The 16446-nt window shown below is 54.9% G+C and overlaps 1 protein-coding gene across 3 annotated transcripts in view; it reads right to left on the bottom strand.

The window, feature by feature from the left end:
* Positions 1–1844: 1844 nt before the first annotated feature.
* The window catches only part of LOC105857312 (beta-galactosidase-1-like protein 2), a 43946-nt gene continuing 29344 nt past the window's right edge, over positions 1845–16446 (bottom strand). For 2 of the 3 annotated variants that reach the window (XM_076002668.1, XM_012739616.3), the window contains 13 exons: positions 12819–12889; positions 9718–9802; positions 8425–8562; positions 7788–7868; positions 7260–7366; positions 6588–6728; positions 6253–6324; positions 5898–5976; positions 4147–4234; positions 3757–3868; positions 3223–3339; positions 2872–2954; positions 1845–2389 (listed from right to left, as the gene is read on the bottom strand). In XM_076002668.1, coding sequence (XP_075858783.1) covers positions 2383–2389; positions 2872–2954; positions 3223–3339; positions 3757–3868; positions 4147–4234; positions 5898–5976; positions 6253–6324; positions 6588–6728; positions 7260–7366; positions 7788–7868; positions 8425–8562; positions 9718–9802; positions 12819–12889 — 1181 coding nt within the window. In that variant the 3' untranslated portion in view covers positions 1845–2382. Of the gene's footprint in view, positions 2390–2867; positions 2955–3222; positions 3340–3756; positions 3869–4146; positions 4235–5897; positions 5977–6252; positions 6325–6587; positions 6729–7259; positions 7367–7787; positions 7869–8424; positions 8563–9717; positions 9803–12818; positions 12890–16446 lie in introns of those variants that run through there. The other variant, XM_076002669.1, reaches the window with a different exon arrangement.

The following is a 16446-nucleotide window of genomic DNA, read 5'->3' as shown; positions in this document are numbered from 1 at the left end:
GGGAGGTCAGAAAGGCCTGCCCGACGAGGGACATCTGAGCAACACCCCACTCGCAGCTCCCAGGGCTCCCCCAGGCGGGAGAGGGCTGAGCGTGCACACAGATCAGCACAGGGGCCTATGTGGCGTCACTGACTGGCGGCGGTGGGAGTGATGGGGGGAGACCAGGTGGATGGCATGGGAGGAGAGTCCAGAAGGTGTCGGCCCAGGAACCAGGGTCGAGCTTCAGCTTCAAATCCGAGCACAGTGAGAAGGCAGTGAGGGTTCAGCACAGGGGACCGACAGGGTCTGCTGCCTTTCAGAGAGCCACCCTGCTTCCTGTGCCGATACGCCAAGCACAGGCTGGTGGGGAAGTGGCACCTGCAGCAATCCAGGCACGAGGTGGCAGCAGGCTGGGCAAGGGCGCAAGCTTGGGGCAGAGAGAAGTGATCGAATTCCGGATGTGTTTAAGGGGTAGAGCCAGGAGGATTTGCCAGTGGGTTGGAGGTGGGAGATAAGGATCGTCCAAGGCACAGAACTGCCATAGGGACAGGGTGCGGGGGGCAACACAGAGGAATTCAGAGCTCTGTCCCAGGTACCTGCTAGAATGTGCAGGAGAGCAGGTGAGGGGAGCTGCCCACACACCTGGAGCTCAAAGCAGGCCAGCACTCAGGGGCATTAGTGTCAAGGCTGTTACAAAGCCACAGTGTCACAGGCGAGACCCCATGCAGTGTGGACAGAGGCCCCCAGAATTCAGAGGCTGGGGCATGAGGAAGGGTCTTCGAAGAGACTAGGATGAGGCTGTGCAGTGTAGCTCTGGGCAAATCTTTACTTAGCTCTGGAGAATAAGCTCTGCCAAGTAGCACTTTGACAGAGAAGCCGCGGGGTTAACTGGCAGAGAAGAAGAACAAGAATAAGAAGTTGGTGCGGGAAGACCTCACCTTAAGAAACGAAACAGTAGTGCATTCCTGCTCAAGTCTGCATAAAAGTATAATTCAAGGGGATTCTTCATTTACAAAAGGATTCACAGTAAGATTCCCTTAAATTCCAGCTTCCTGTTACATCTTCCAACAGAATCCACCTTACACACAGCTTTGCAGAAACACACTCCCATTGCTCCCTGGCTCACGCCACGCCCACGTAGCCCTGGTCTCATCCACATCTTGGCTTGATGCTTGCTGTTCCGAGGCAGATCTGGAAGCTCTGGTAAGTTTGGGCAAAATTAGGCACTCTGCCCCCATTTTGCTCCCTAGCCACTCTGTCCACAAGCTCTACTCTGGTAAGCTCCATCTCTCTGCCCCAAATGGGGCGTGTGGGCCCCCCTCCAACCATCTGCCCTTGACCTGCTCAGCCCTGGGCCCCAGGACTGCATACCACAGGTGTCCCCCAGTGCGCCACACCCAGGAAGCAAGCCTGCTGGCTCCAGGAGCCCCACGGCCAGCACCGCCAGCCTGTCTGTGCTGGGCTCCCAGTATGTGCACTGTGCTGGGCAGCCATGTGCTGTGACCGAAGATAATTCGTTAGGGGCAGTAGATGCCAGATGTAGTTTGCGAAGAAAATCTCCCTCCCCCTCCCCGAGCCCCCCACCTCCCAGACTCAGCTAACTTATCTATAGCACTCTCGGCTTTCTGGCAGATTTTTACCACTGCCCGCAAGAGTGGGTTTGTATTTGACCTCTCCTCTCCAGGGCACTTCCAATCCAGCGGCATTTCAAGGGGAATCAAGGTAAGGAGGGTGGCAGGAAGTGTGGGGGTGGCCAGGTGTGTGGACCATCCACCACTAGGGACCTGAACGTGAGCCTGACCCCAGCCTGCCTCTCCACTGGCTTAGGGTGACACAGATGAGGCCAGAGACATCACCCAAGAGGGTTTGATTCAACCTGGCTTTATTGCAATTGAGGACAGTGAGCCTGAGCCGAGCCATTGCACTTGATCCCCAGAATGACATTCTCACATTTGGACGTGGGGACAGCTGTGGAGGAGGGCGGCCTCTCCTCCCTGCTGCTTGGGGAGGGGGGGGTACAGGGTGAGCAACCGAGCTTGTGGCCCTGTGGCCACCCCAACATTCCTGGGGCAACCTGCCCAACACCACTGAGCTGGGCCCCTGTCCTCTCCCTCCCCAGATGCTCAGATATGGGCTGCGGTTTCTGTGGGATCCACCTTCACTCCTCAACTGATGCTTGTCTCCACTGAGTAAAACTGGAAATACTCGATAATTTAGCAGAAGACGCGGCTAAGCATTTCTGTGTCTCAAGCTCGGCTTGTCACCTGTCAGATGCAGCCAGAGCGGGAATGGAAAGGCGAAATCACGTGTTTTTCAAATGGAGTTTCTTCAAGAATCCCAGAGAAGGTCCAGGGAAGGTTGTGAAGGAAGAACAAAGTCAACACAGGTGAGACGCCCCTTTCTCTATCCTCTACAAACGGTGACAAACACAGGATTTCAGGATCACAGAGGGGCGGGAGGGATGTGGCCCCACCGAGAGCAGTCGAGGAGCACCCTGGGCCCAGGGTGGGGTGTGGCGCAGGGAAGCTGCCCAGCCAGTTCAGCCCCTTTCCTGAGGGCCCAGGTGGGCAGCACTTGGCGCTCTGATGAAACTACCCTCCCACCAGCACACAGACACCTCCACTCCTCCCAGAGGAACAGGGAAGTAGCAAAGGCGCCACCAACAAAGCGGCCTGAGAAGCCACCTGGGTATGGGGGGCTCCACGCCATCCCACGTTTCTCTTCAGGTTTAGGGCTTTGAACTGAGCCGGGGCAGACGGGAGCCCCAAGGTCCCTGAGGCTGCTACTTAAGGACGCTCAGCAGGGGAGGGTGCAGGGGGCTAGGGCTGCGGGAGGAGGCGGGCTCGCCTGCGCCCCCAGCAAGAGGTACTGGGCCTAGGCGGTGCTGCTCACTTAATGTACTGGTTCCTGCCTAGGTGGGGGGTTTCGGTGGACTGTACCATCGGGCCTGCCATGGTCTCCTCGAAAATGATCACCTGGGGAGAGAAGGGCTGGGTATGAGAGCACTGAGATGGTCCCGGTGCCAGACAAGGGTGCTGAGAGGTGGCAGGGGGGGAAGGGAAGGGATTGGGAACCAGGCTGGAAGGAACAGGGGCCCTTGTCGGCACCAAGGAAGAGGGAGGAAGAAGCCGACTGAAACTTCTGCCCTCACCAAAGGCTCCCAGGGAAGCACTCTGACGCCAGGGAGGGCAGGGATGGGCAAGGTGTCTCAGGGGAAGGGAAGGAGGCTGGACGTGTTCCCACCTGGTTGATTCCTTTGTCCAACCAGGGACCTGGGAGGTAGAGGGTCTTTTGGGGTCCAATGTTCCAATAGCGTCCAAGGTTTTGGCCATTGATGAATACGACCCCCTTCTCCCAGCCCTTCAAACAGAGTAGGAAGGGTATTAGTCTCCCACGACAGCCACCAAATATACAGGCGCACAGGAAGGCAGAGACAAACAGACACTATGCATTCTTCTCTCAGGTTCTGAGAGACCACAGTGAGCCAAGGTTTGAACAACCGTGAGGGTTGAGGGTGGGGTGTCTGTCTCCTGTCCCACCAGCTCTAAGCATCCCCAGCAGGGCACCCAAGCTCAGACTGACGTAGGAAGCTGGCCCCGAGAAACAGCAGGTGGTGCTTCTGCTTTGAGCCTGTGCCCCGAGCCTTCCAATAGGGAGGCCCTCTGGGCACAGGTTGCAGAGGGACCGAGCCAGGCCAAGCACAGGGGGCTTTTGGCTCAGGGCACTCTGAGAGGGAGAGGGGGACCCTGGCAGGGGTCTACAAGTGGGCCTACAGACCTCCAGCTTCAGAAAGGTGTCAGAAGGGGATGGGCCAACTGACAAGCCGCCCAGGAAGAAAGCAGGAAACGTGGGTGCTTCTGGGAGAGGACTCCATTTGTCGATACCAAACCTGAAGGCAGAACAAGGGGCGGGGGTGGGAGGGGGAGGGGAGGCACTGTCTCAGATCTGCTTCCAGGGCTGCACCTAATTCCCAAGCACGTTTCTTCCCCATCCAAGGCCCCCAAGGCACCCCTCCCACTCGGGGTCTGCTTGCGTGGTGCTACCCTCCCCTCCCGTGGGCACACCACTGCGGCCTCAGGGTCCGTTCACGCGTGGGCCCAGTGGGGTGGGGAGGAGTGTTGTCCCCACACGCTGTGAGCTCACACGCTGCACAGGGCAGGGACCCACCTCTGAAAGAAGCTCTTTTTCATATCCAGGCTGTAGATTCTGAACTTTTCCAGGGGAGAATCATCCAGATAGAGATTTCCGATTAAACCTGTGGGAGGGAGGCAAGGAGACACGAGCAGGCCCTGAGGTGGGAGCAGCTGTCCCGGCCAGGCCAGGGCCACCGGGGCAAGTTCTCGGAAAGTGCAGGTGCTGAAGTATAGGCAGGCTGCCCAAGCAGCTCTTCCCTTGGAACAAAACCTCCCTAGAAGGCCCAAGTGGGGCAAGAATGAGGAAGACCCTAGGGTTTGCCAGGGAAGAAGGACACATCTGAGATCAGTGACAGAACAGGGTGTCACAGGGCAAGAACAACCTCCAGTCTCTCCTGAGGGATGCTCTGGATGACCAAAGGTCACTGGGGTTCTGACCTAGCTGCAGGGTCAGGCTCAGTGGGGTCCAGACTAAACGGACCTAGGATTAAACACATTTGGCAGTAAACTGTGAACAGAGGGCACTGCCACTTGGGTATCTAACACTGAGGAACTGCGCACACTTGAATAGCGCGGATTAGTGCCCTGGGGCCTGGGCCAGCCACGGTGGTCCCAGAGTGGCTCCCGCGGTCCTCTCACCCACGGTGCTGCTAAGTTGCCAGGGCAGAATCCAGAGCCTGGGGACCATGTAGAGGCGTCACAGGGCCTGGGGGAGGTCTGTGACTCATACCGTGCACCAGAGTCAGAGGACAGGGCTCCGCGGGGAGGGGCCGGGGCACCCATGATGAGGGTTCTGGGGACATAAAGTCTTAAGCAGGGGTGAGGCTGGCAGCTCCTTCCAACCCAGGAGAACAAAGGAAGGACATGAGGACGGGCCCAGGGAGGGGTCCCAGGAAGGTGCTGGGACACCAGAGGAATGGTGGCAACTGTCCAGGGCAGGGGGGAGCCCAGAGAGTGCTACTCTCCAGAGAGGCCCTGACCCCCAGGATCCCGGAGGCCCCTGTCTGGGCCACATCTCTTCCCTGGCTGGCCACCGGAAGGAAGGCTCTCGGCGGAAATTCTGACCACGGAAGAGCTCTGCGAGTTCCTCCGTTACAGACACAAACACCCGAGAGCAGTGGGGGCTGGCCGATTCTGTTCGCCATAGTAGGATTTATTTTGTCTGAGTTTTTTTTTTTAATAACTTACCTGAAACCACCCACATTTAGACTGATAGATTTTTTTTTAAAGGGAAGGGCTAAATTAACACATAAGATTTAGTCGGCCAGAAAAAATACAGTGAACTGATGGGATGTTCCCAGAGGGCATGTTGTCAAGGGGTTTTGCGGACTGTATGTCTTGCTTCCTGCCTCCACCACACCCGAGACAATCTATGGGCTCCCCAAGACAGACTGAGAAAAGGCATCCAGTGTGGAGGCCCGAGAAGGCAGGGTCCTGGGCCCCGCTTTGGACTCCTGGAAATCCCGTTCCCGTTGCTCACCGCCGCCCCGCAGACATCCCCTGCCAGAGCCGACTGCGGCCAGGCAGGTGGGGAGGCCAGCTCGGTGTTCAGGCGCGCTCGCTGCGAGCACACGGACATGCCAGGCGTGGAGTGCTGAAGGGAAAGAGGCCGGAACCTGCGGGCTTCTCTGGCCCACTCATACCTGTCCTCACAGGTAGGACAGCCAGCCTCCACCTCTGCCCCGGGCCTCCACGGCCTGCTGGCATGCTGGCACGGAGATGGGACAGCCCACATGTGCTGCACATGCATGGGCTGCTCTTTCCCCAGCGTGTGCCAGGACCCACCTTTGCGCTGGTCATCAATATTATCCCCATAGTTGACTCGCCCACGATTCTCCACCAAGATCCGCAGCACCGTGTGACCCTGCCAGGAACACAGTGGCCGATGATGACTGCCCGATTACCTGACCAGATGGTCACAGCTGCACCTCGGAACTTGTGTGTCTCCGAAGCCCAGTCCTTCCCTCCACTCTGAGGATGGCAGTGAGTGCCCCCGCTGGTCAGATGGTCATGCTTGCCCCTCTCCACCTGCAGCTCGTAGTTAAGGAGCTGCCTGTCTTCCAGCTTTTTCTCTGTGACTCCCACCAAACTCCCTAGGAAGTAGCTGGGCCAGCCATCCCCCACTCCCAGGATAACAAACCTGGACCAGTGGAATTTCAATACTCATGGTCTTATAGTCCAAGAATCCGATGGATACCGTGTTCACAAACACCTGCCGGAGGGAACAGAGGAAACCATCCAGGGTCACCAGGAGGCATGGCAAGAGGGACCTCTGCCAAGCCAAGAAGGAGGCAGCAGTGTCATGCGGGCCAAGGTGGGAGTCAGCTGGGTGGGGTATAAATGAATGCCCACAGGCACGGCTGAGAAGGATCTAAGCAACAGGCATGGGCAGTTTTTACACACTGAGAGCAGAGTCAGATGGACACTGCAGGGCTGGTCACTAGGAGGTCACAGGAATTAAAGAGGTGATCCTACCTGCCCCCGATCGCGCACAAGACCGCTGAGGACGCCGGACGAGGTGATGGTGGTCTCATACAGAATGTACCCAAAGGACTGGCCATTCCCCTCGTTGACTGGCAGGTTCTCCATGTTGATGGGATTTTCAGACTTGATTGGCTACGTACAGAAGAGACAGGAGCCCAGGGCCAGGCTCAGGAGGGGAGTGGCAGCAGCGTCTTCTAGGGTGCGGGGTAGCAGACAGGCCCCGCCCGGGAGCGGCACACGGGGCGAGAGGCAGGGGCTCTGACTCTGCATCACACTATACCCGTGGCTCTCCAGGGTCACAGGGATGAGCCATGGGACACACGGGCAATAGCAGGGTAGAGCCCTGCAATCGAGTGGACTTTTAGCTCTTGGAACCCGGTCATTTTTGCACCATAACACCCTCTGAACCAGCTGTGGCAGGTGCCCCTCACAGGGGACGCCTCATAGGCCATTCCTCTGCCCCTCCCCCTCCTCTCTGAGGCTGGAGAAAGGAAAGGCCCATGGGGTGCCCCATTCTTCTCCCAGTTTCCTGTTCCTTCCACGTCATACTTTGGCATGAGTTGCTCTTCTTCACCCGGAGTTCTAAGTTGGAAAGTGGACTCAACGCCATCAACAGTGGGCTTCCCTCCTCCCAGCACCCCCATGACTGCCCGCAGCACTTACCTCCCCCATGTACTTGAGGGCGTCCCACAGGGACAGGTAGAAAGCTGGCATCATCGGCTCATACGTAGTCTTGGGAAGAAGGTCGGGCGGGGCAGGGAGAGGGGCACCTGCCGCATAGACACACAACAGGGCTGTCCCCAAATGACCCAGGTTGCCAGTGCCTCCTCTGCCTCCCACCCGGCTCCTGCCCACAGGCTGGTGTGCCCGTCTCCTCGAGATGACAGGAACAGGATGGGTGTTAGCGCACACCTAGACCACGGTTAGAAAGCAATGCCTTGGGGGAAGGGGGGTCTCAAATCTTCCACGTGAGAGAAGGAGCCTTGACACCTACAAGTACAGAAGTGAAGCTGGCGAGGTGCAAACTACAGTAGAAACAGTGAGTGTCTCAGACTCTCCTGTCCTTGTCTAGGATGCTCTTGCACACAGATTGGCCGGGCTTGGGGTGGACAGCAGGAGAGAACTCATCAGGGGTCTCAGAGCAGGGGCAAGGGCCTGAGTCGGAGCTGACATCTGCAATATAGTGGGTACCTGAGAGGGAGCCAAAGAAGTCTCGAAGCTTGATGTACTTGGCTGTGTAATCTCCGGCCTCTGTCAGCACAGCATCATAGTCTGCAAGACACCGGGGCCTGCTGCAGTCATTCCTGTCCCCAGGATGTGCATACAGCAACACACAGAAAAGGAAGGAGCCGGGGTGGGGCAGCAGGGTTCTCATCTCAACAGTTTGGGAGCCAAAACACTCAGCCATTCAGTCAAAACACTCTAAATACTAAATACTATAAAACACTACAAAAACTGCCCACGACCACAGCATGACTCTAAATTTCTAGCTGCAGGTAGAATTTCTACTTTCTGGGGACTCTAAACCTAAAGTGGGGGGAGGTCCACATGCTCTCAAGGGCCCAGGTAAGGAGAGGAGGCTGCATCCCTCCTGTCACCCTGGCGGCCTCCCCTCACCTGCAAGAGCCTCTCGGCAGAGCAGCTGGCTCGTGGCACACCGACCGCCTGCATTCCCACTGCTCTGAAGTCTGGAGAGACCACGCAGGCAAGGCCTCTACCTTCCCACATACATTATAGCCAACGACATTAAGAGTGCCAGAGCTGTCCCTAAAGGCCTCTCCACACACATGCTGGGGCAGGCAGGGAGGGCAGCGCAGGGGGTACTTGCCATAGCTGGTGACATCTGACTTGTATTCATGGAAGTGCATGGCTCCATTTATGAAGCCAAAATTGGTGCCTCCGTGGAACATGTAGAGGTTGATGGAGGAGCCAGCATTGATGATGGTGGACACCGTCTTTAAAACCTCTACAGGAGGGGAGAGACGGACATGCGGGGTGAGTCAGCATCTCAGCTAGCCACAGGTCCCTTCGCTGCCCTCGTCCTTCCAAACCCCCCCCCCACCACCAAGGCCAGCATCCCCGCCCTGTCCGTCAGTGCTCACTAAAACCCCAATCGCAGGAGACGGAGGGGAGGGAGAGAATGGGCCCTCCAGCCAGCGGCTGCTCCCCGCGCCTCTCACTCAATAGAACGAGAAAAGACGGGCTCCTCGGAAGAGATCTAATTCCGACCATCTCCCATCTCCCCTACCCTACCTTTACTAGGAAGTGAACCATGGTATGAAAAGATAATATCAATGGAGAAACATAAATAGCTACTAAGGACATGTTTTATTAATATAAATCAAAGAAATGCAAACTAAACAATGATATCTCAAACAGGCAAATATTAAAAATTATCTTAATACTCAGTATTGATGAGTGTGGGGGACATGGGTACTCTCATTTTGTAATGGTGAGTAAAAATTGCTACAATGTTTCTGGAGGGCAGTTTGGTAAATATACATGGCAGAATGTAACTAACAGCAATTCTTTTGCTTATCATAGGGAAATAATACACCAGCTGTGCAAAACCACATGTTCAAGGACATTCGCTGAAATCACATTCAATTAACAAAACCACTAGAAATGACCTATGAGACAGGGTCAATAGGTTGTGGTTAGAATGGGGTTCTTCACATGATTTAAACAGTGATATAAGTCTACATTTAGTAGTGCAGGAAGCTGGCCATAGGTGTCATTAACTGGCACCCGCAGGTGGCACACAGCACAGCATGATCGAGCCTGTCTACATCTGTGTGTGTATACAGGTAGAGGTACAGTGAACTGCCTGCATGGTATACAGCAAAATGTTCTCTCTGGGCTCTGAGATTTGTATTTCTTCTTTATACTTCTTTGTACATTTTCTGAATGTTTGTGATAGGGCATGCATTACTAATTATAAAAACATTTAAAAAGCAATGTTAAAAATCTTACCATGCACTCTAAATGACTCTGGAATATCAAGAGCTGACTACTTACTACACCCTACAGCTGAGCCACATCCACTGGCAGGTTATTTGAAACTGACTCTTACTTTTTAGGTTGACACATATGCTGGATGTTGGTGCCACAAAACACTCACCAGAAGAATCCAAGATATTGTGAGGGTCTCCCCACGAGTCAAACCACCCGGTCCAGTACTCCATCACCATCTTGGGCTGAATCCCCTGGGCAGCACAAAGTGACAGTCAGAAGGGCAGGCTGGCCCAAAGAGAAAGACAGCACCCCAGGACCCCTTGCCATAGAGGCCTTTGGAAGCAGAGCACAGATGGGGGCTGAACGCACCTGCACTGGCTCACCCACCTTGCGTGGCTTCCACACCTGTAGGTGCAGAGCAGAAGCAGCCACAAAAGTCAATGCAATAGACCTTGACGGCTTGATGTGGTTTTAATGTTGCATACATGCTAGCAAGAAGACACTGGTGTGCTTTCTGGATCAAGACAAGCTTTGCCTATCTCCTTCCAGGATAACTCAAGGATAACTCTCAGAGATGCTGAGAGGCACATCAGGAACACAGCACCCCCTGGGTGCTGCTTCCCTTTACGCAGAAGAGTCAGCCGCTACAGAGTAGGCCCTCCCCAAGGTCTAGCTTTCTTTAAATAGCAGTTTGCAGCAATTTTCTGAATGAGAAAATTGGGATCTTACAGCACAGCTATAAGTGCAGATTCTGCAGCCACAATTTGGACTCACACCTTGGTTGGGGCACTCAACAAATGTTCTTTCAGAATACTGACTTTGCCACAGCATGGCCGCAGGGAGGCAGAGATCATTCCTGGGACCATGCTGTACTCCACCATGTCTGCCAAAGCCCCAGAGCACCTGGGCGAGGTGTGAGCACTAATATGCTAGTATTTCAGGCTCTGCACTGGAGAGCCCTTCTCGTTCACTCAGTAACTGTGTATCAGGTCTGTTCTCTGTCAGCAATGGCCTTACATTTAGAAGGCAACTGTATACACAGCAACCAAATCTGATCCAGAGTCATAGGACAAACTTGTGGTCTGCTGAGTGGAAGGCACCAGCCATACCTGGGTAAAAGCAAAGTAGTCCCAGTAATTTCTTAGCAGGACTATAGCTTGGTTTAGTTTATAAACTATCTACCTCCAAGAGCTTGGTTTAGTTTATAAACTATCTACCTCCCAAGAAGGGAGGTGCATACTGTGCCCCATTCAAGTCACTAAAAAGGAAGAAGCATATTCTAAGTCCCACATCTCAGAAGTCTCCAGGGCCTGGAGTGGGCTCCTTGGCTTAAGGGTGCCAGGCCCAAGGAAAGTGGGTGTCTGCCATGGCCCAGGTCACTGCACTGGACAGTGGCATTAAGAGCTGGGGTTCTGCTCTCAGATGACACTGGAATCCCTAATCCCTGCTTCCTGGGTGCTCTTGTCCATTCTGCAGCTGTCTCTGTCAGTGTCCAATGGTAACGGTAGCTAGCCCATGAGGTGAAGGGACAGCCAGGTGAGACAGGGCACATAAGCCCTCAGCACACAGTGCCTGGCAGATAGGCAGTGCTCAAGAAACACCGCTATCATTCTCTTACCCACTGGGCATGGACATTCAGGACTAGCCAGGTGCTACTGGACAGCTCAAAGTTAAGCAGACCCAGGGCCTGTGTTGTGCAATAGAGAGCTCTTGATTTAATCAAAGAAGTACCCAGGTCCCCTTCCTTACAAAAAAATAGACATCTTTGGACTGCACACAGAAAGCCCTTCAGCAGTGCCGTTCCGTTAATAGGACAACCAGCCTGGGAAGACACAGGTGTATGGCTACTGCTCCATGGATGACCGTGAGGGAACCAACCTGAGGCTTCAGCTGCATCCACTGCTGAACTGGGTGCTTTCTAAATATCACCTCGTTGAAGCCTAAGCAACCCTGTGAGTGGGTACCATGAGCAGATGACTCCCATCATCCCACTAGTGGAAGAGATGCCCAGAGAGCTTATGTAACTACCCCATCACATGCTGCAGCATGGCCAGGTGGCTGCAGGGACAGTTCACAGCATCCTGTACTTCTCTTTGGCAGCACTCAGGCTCGAGTCTACTTAATTATGGGGAAATTGTATATTTCCTATGTCTCTCTGTTCCCAAGTAGGTTATATGCCCCAAGAGGACAGAGCCCATCGTCTGAGTGACAAAGTACCACTGCTCCAGACATGGGCGGGCACTCGGGAAGTGCTGGAAGAAGGGAGGACAGAGGATGGGACTCAATCTGGACCCTTCTGGATCCCTTAACTCTCGCTTGGTCTGTCACACAGAAGTCCGCCTGGGAGCAGGTCCCATCCCGTCCCACCTCCTCGTGGGAACTTTCCCCGCCCATTCCAGCTGTCCTCTGTCATCTACACTGCAGTAGTAGTCACATCAAACCCAGGTGGCACTCATCCTACGCGACCTCACGCTGCTGTGGTGGCTCCACGCGGACCCGCCTGAAGGCACGACCCTGGCTCTAAAAGGCCGTCAGCTGGGATGGAAAAACACTCAGAATTTCCATGGCATCTGCGCTCAGCCAATGCAGACACGCCAGCAGCTCTGCTCTCAGTCTGGGGGCCAATGTGGACATGCAACAGGTGGGCAGCTCTGGGGGCATCACACCCTTCGGTGAGCCGGGTGACAGGGGCGCTGCAACTTGCCCCGGTCACATCCGTCTCCTAGGGGTAGAAACACGAACTCCAGAGAGGTCAGTCAGATCAGGAGGGCTCTGTGAATGCCCATCTGACGGACGTTGAGATACATCCAGAAACTCTTCTCTCTCTCCTCTGACCTGAAGTGGACCAGGCTTCCCGTCCTGCTGACGGCAACAATCTCTCTGGGACTGGAGGGTCCTACAGGTTAAGGTCAGACACCTACGTAGCACAGGACAGGGAAGTGTTTCTGTTCTCCCTCAGTCCCTGGTAGCAAGTTGGGCTAGTGGGTCCATAAAAGTCACAAGCTCTCCATGGTGTACCGAAGGGGCCCCTCTGTCCAGGGCAGCGAACCTCACACACACTGCATCAGGCTGCACCGCGGCACCCCCTGGAGCAGCTTCTGAGCTGCATCCCTGCAGGCACAAGGCAGCATGGGCTGGGAGCTGACAGGCTGGGACAGCCCAGAGTCCTCCTGCCTGCTCTGTGGACCCCTGAGCACAGCGACAGGCATTTGGAGTCCCTGAACAGGTGCGGAGCAGGGCCGGCAGCTTCCCTTGGGCCAGACTTACCTGGACCCTTGACAGAAGGCTGGTCAGCAGCGGCAGCTCCTGTGGCGACTGTAAGTTGACGGTGGCCAGCACTGTCCAGGAAAAGGAGAGAAGAATACTGTCGGAAAGCCACGGACTGCCTGCGTCACCCCAGCCCCCTCAGCGCACCGGCACAATGAAACAACTGGTCTGGACGCTGCTCCGCCTCCAGCTAGAGGTCAGGGTGCCTCTGGTGCCAGGAGACGCGTCTGGTCCATCTCGGAGATTCCACCACTCAGCACGGAGCTGACGCAGCGGCCACTCGTGTAGGCGTCTGTCCTTGACTCGCTGTGATTTTTACAAGCAGAGCATGCACTTCTGCTAATTATTCTTCTGTAGGAACCAGAGCCTGGACTGTACTTGGCACCCTAAGCATCCACTACAGGGCAATGACCTAGACAAAGACTTCTATTTCTTGATAAGGGCTAATCTTCCATTCTACTCTGTAATGTGTTCCTTTTAAAATAGAAATTGCTGTTTTCAGTGGTTTTCCATCAGTGAAATACATGCTCCAGTTTGTTCAATGGCCAAAGACCCCTCAGCCCACCCCAGGTGCAGAGCTTGGCCACCTGAACAGCTGGCCTCCCTGGTGCAGGCCGGGGCTAGGGCTCCAGTTGGCCTAGGAAGGCAGGACAGAGACAGAGGTGGCTCTCCTGCGGGAGGTAAATTCCCGACTAGCAGTGAGGAAACACAAGCACGGCTTGGGCTCCAGGAGGTGCAATAACTCACCTCAGGGTCACAGAGTCAGTGAAGGGCAGAGCAGAGCTACAGACACGGCCCACCTGACAGGACCATCGCCTGGTGCCGTCCCTGTGCCCCAGCCACCCACTTGATGAGACTCTGCACTCAGATCCCCCTTGCCTCAGCTGGAAGACCCTAGAAGACTGGGGCCTGCCTGAAACTGATGAGGCAGAAATCCCCAAGTTCAAGGATTCCTGAACACAGCGTCTCTTTCCTACCCTTCCCAACACCTCACGAAAACACTAGAGGATGGCCAGGAAGACAGCCACAAGAACAGGAAGGGAGAGGAGACATTAAGAAATCCCGGGAAACTGGAAAAGGATGTCAGGGCTGCAGGCAGCCCAGCAGAGCAAGAGAAGTGACAGCCACCTCCCACTGCAGCCCCAGGCCTCACCCCACTCCCAGCCCAGAGCCCTGTCCCAGCCTCAGGCCTCCTTCCCACCTGTGCCTGTCCCCTCCTCAGGGACCACACTGTCTGGGAAAGCCAGACCTGCACAGCTCCAGGCCAGGGTGAGACGGTGAGGTGGGAGGTGAAGCGTGAGAGGCGGGTGGTGTGGACAAGGGCTGTCCCAATACCAACAGCTTCTTCTCCAGACACACTCGGTAGTGCCAAGATAACATTCCCTCCTTGAAAGGGCCGCCACAGCCGTCACCCGTGGAGAAGCGCTCCCATCAGCAGCCTTGCCACACTCAGCCCCTAAGCAGCGATCACTGCCCCCTCCTCACGCTGCTCAAGAGCGGGAAACTGAGCACAACAAACAGAGCAAGCAGAACCAATGAAAAGAACAAACACGGTGTTTTTAGAAAGTAAAATATCCTCAGGGAGACATAAGAAAGACAGTATGCACTTAGTGAAAAAAAGTGTACTCTGAGAAGAGAAATATATTCAGGAAATAACAGAAGAACTAGAAGATAAAAGTTGAGGAAGTCACCCAGAAAGTAGAACTAAAGAACAGAGAAAAAAGTAGAAAAGGTGAGAGACCTGGAGGATCGACATGAAAGTCCAGGGCACAAACAGCAGGAAGATGGGAAGGTGAGAGGAAAAGAAGGCGCAGCCTTGTCAGACAAGCGCGATGGCCCGGTGGCCTCCACGGGAGGACGGAGACCTGCGACGCACACGACCACAAGCACCCGTGAAGGTGACGAAAGCCTCGCACACACAACGTCACTGTGAAGGGCCAGAACACCAAGGACAAAAAGAAAATTTTGTTCTAGACACAGTGGGGGAGGGACGGACGAGAACGGCAGCGTGCTTCGCAGCCACGGCGGAGCAGGACGCAACGGGGCAGCGCCTTCAAAGTGCCAGGGAGGAGGACCCGCACGGGAGTTCAGTCCCGGGATAAAGCCACGCAGCAGGCCACAGGCAGATCAGAAACGCCAGAGGGAGGTCCCGGACAGCCAGAGCAGACCTGCAATGAAGGCTGATGCGTACAGGCATCTGAAAAACACCTGTGACCGGTGTTGGGAACGTCTCTGGTAAAGTATTTGTTTAACCACTTCGGTACGAGCGTCGACTATAGTCGACAGCCACAGATGAACGCGCACAGCCGAGCGTCGACGGTAGCTGACAGCTGGGATATGGAGGCGCACAGCTGAGCATTGACTTTAGCATTAATAACAAAACTTGACTTTTCTAATTTTTCATTTATCAAAATAAAATTGTGAACATTTAAAAATAACATAATGAAAACAAACGTGTATAATGTTCCCTATTCTGATTTACATTACAAGTAAAGCTGCTTGTAATGTAAAACAAGCTTTCAGTGCTTTCAAGCTTTCCTCATCACACAAGAGCAAAACACACGCGCCGTCAATGCGCAGCAGAAGCCACCGTGCGACTGCGAGTGCCGGCCGTGGGCACGGCTTCGCGGCCGTGAGCGCTGCACCGGAGTGGTTAAAAGACAAAATGGGAGGGGGTGAGGGAGAAAGGGGAAAAAGGAGAAGAGTTGAAATGAAAAGAAAAGCAAATGGGATGATGACTCTGCAGATGAAAACTAAGCACACTGAAAAGCGAGGCGTGGGCTGGCACCTGAGCAATCACCAACGCCGTGCAGGAGGTGACCTCAGGCGGCAGGCCGCAAGGAGGGATCCGCACGTGTCTGTGAAGCCTGCGCAGTCAAGACCACGAACAGCTACGCGGCAGGAAAGACGGGTGACCGCGGCAAAGAAAGCCAAGTCGCCGCTGGAGCAAGACGCCAACAGGCAGAACTGGAGGCAGCGAATGCAGAGTTCTATGTGCATGTTGTTAAGAAATATGAAGGAAAATAGCTGCAGAAAAAGTCAGAAGAGTTGAAAACGGTCATTCTGGTGAATGGGATGAGGAAGCAGGCAACACTGTGTTTCTCTGTAAGCATTTTGTATCATTTATTTTTAGTCCATGTGGATGCATTATTTTAACTAATTTTTTAATTACTTAAAATAATGAAAAAAATTCCAGGCAGCAGGTGGCACTAGGGGCACAAGGGTACTGCCTGCAGGGAGGAGGGGGCCACAGAAGGCAGCCGGCTCTGGGAGACGCCCAGCATCCTCACCCTCGCAGGGCCTGTAATCAAGAGACCGCCAAGCGCTAACAATGTGCGCCGGCATCGAAGCAGTCTCCCCTGCGTGGCCATCGCGGGCCCAGGCCTGCGCCAGGGCGTGGACACAGCCACGGGGAGGCAGTGCCACCGCGTGGACAGAGCGGGAATTGCTGCTGGCCCTTGCCCTGAGATGCAGGCTCTGGTCCCTTGGCCAACTTGCTCTGCCTGGGGACAAGAGCCTTCTCTTCCCCATTCATCCAACAGTCACGCCCTGAGCCACACGCCAGGCACAGCTGCAGGACTCAGAGATAGAAGTCTCCGTCTTCAAGCAGCTCAGGCTATGGAGACAA

Source organism: Microcebus murinus, chromosome 4 (assembly GCF_040939455.1).
Source record: "Microcebus murinus isolate Inina chromosome 4, M.murinus_Inina_mat1.0, whole genome shotgun sequence".
NCBI lineage: Eukaryota > Metazoa > Chordata > Mammalia > Primates > Cheirogaleidae > Microcebus > Microcebus murinus.
The sequence above is the reverse complement of the archived record's forward strand: the minus strand, read 5'-3'. Positions and strand labels throughout refer to the sequence as shown.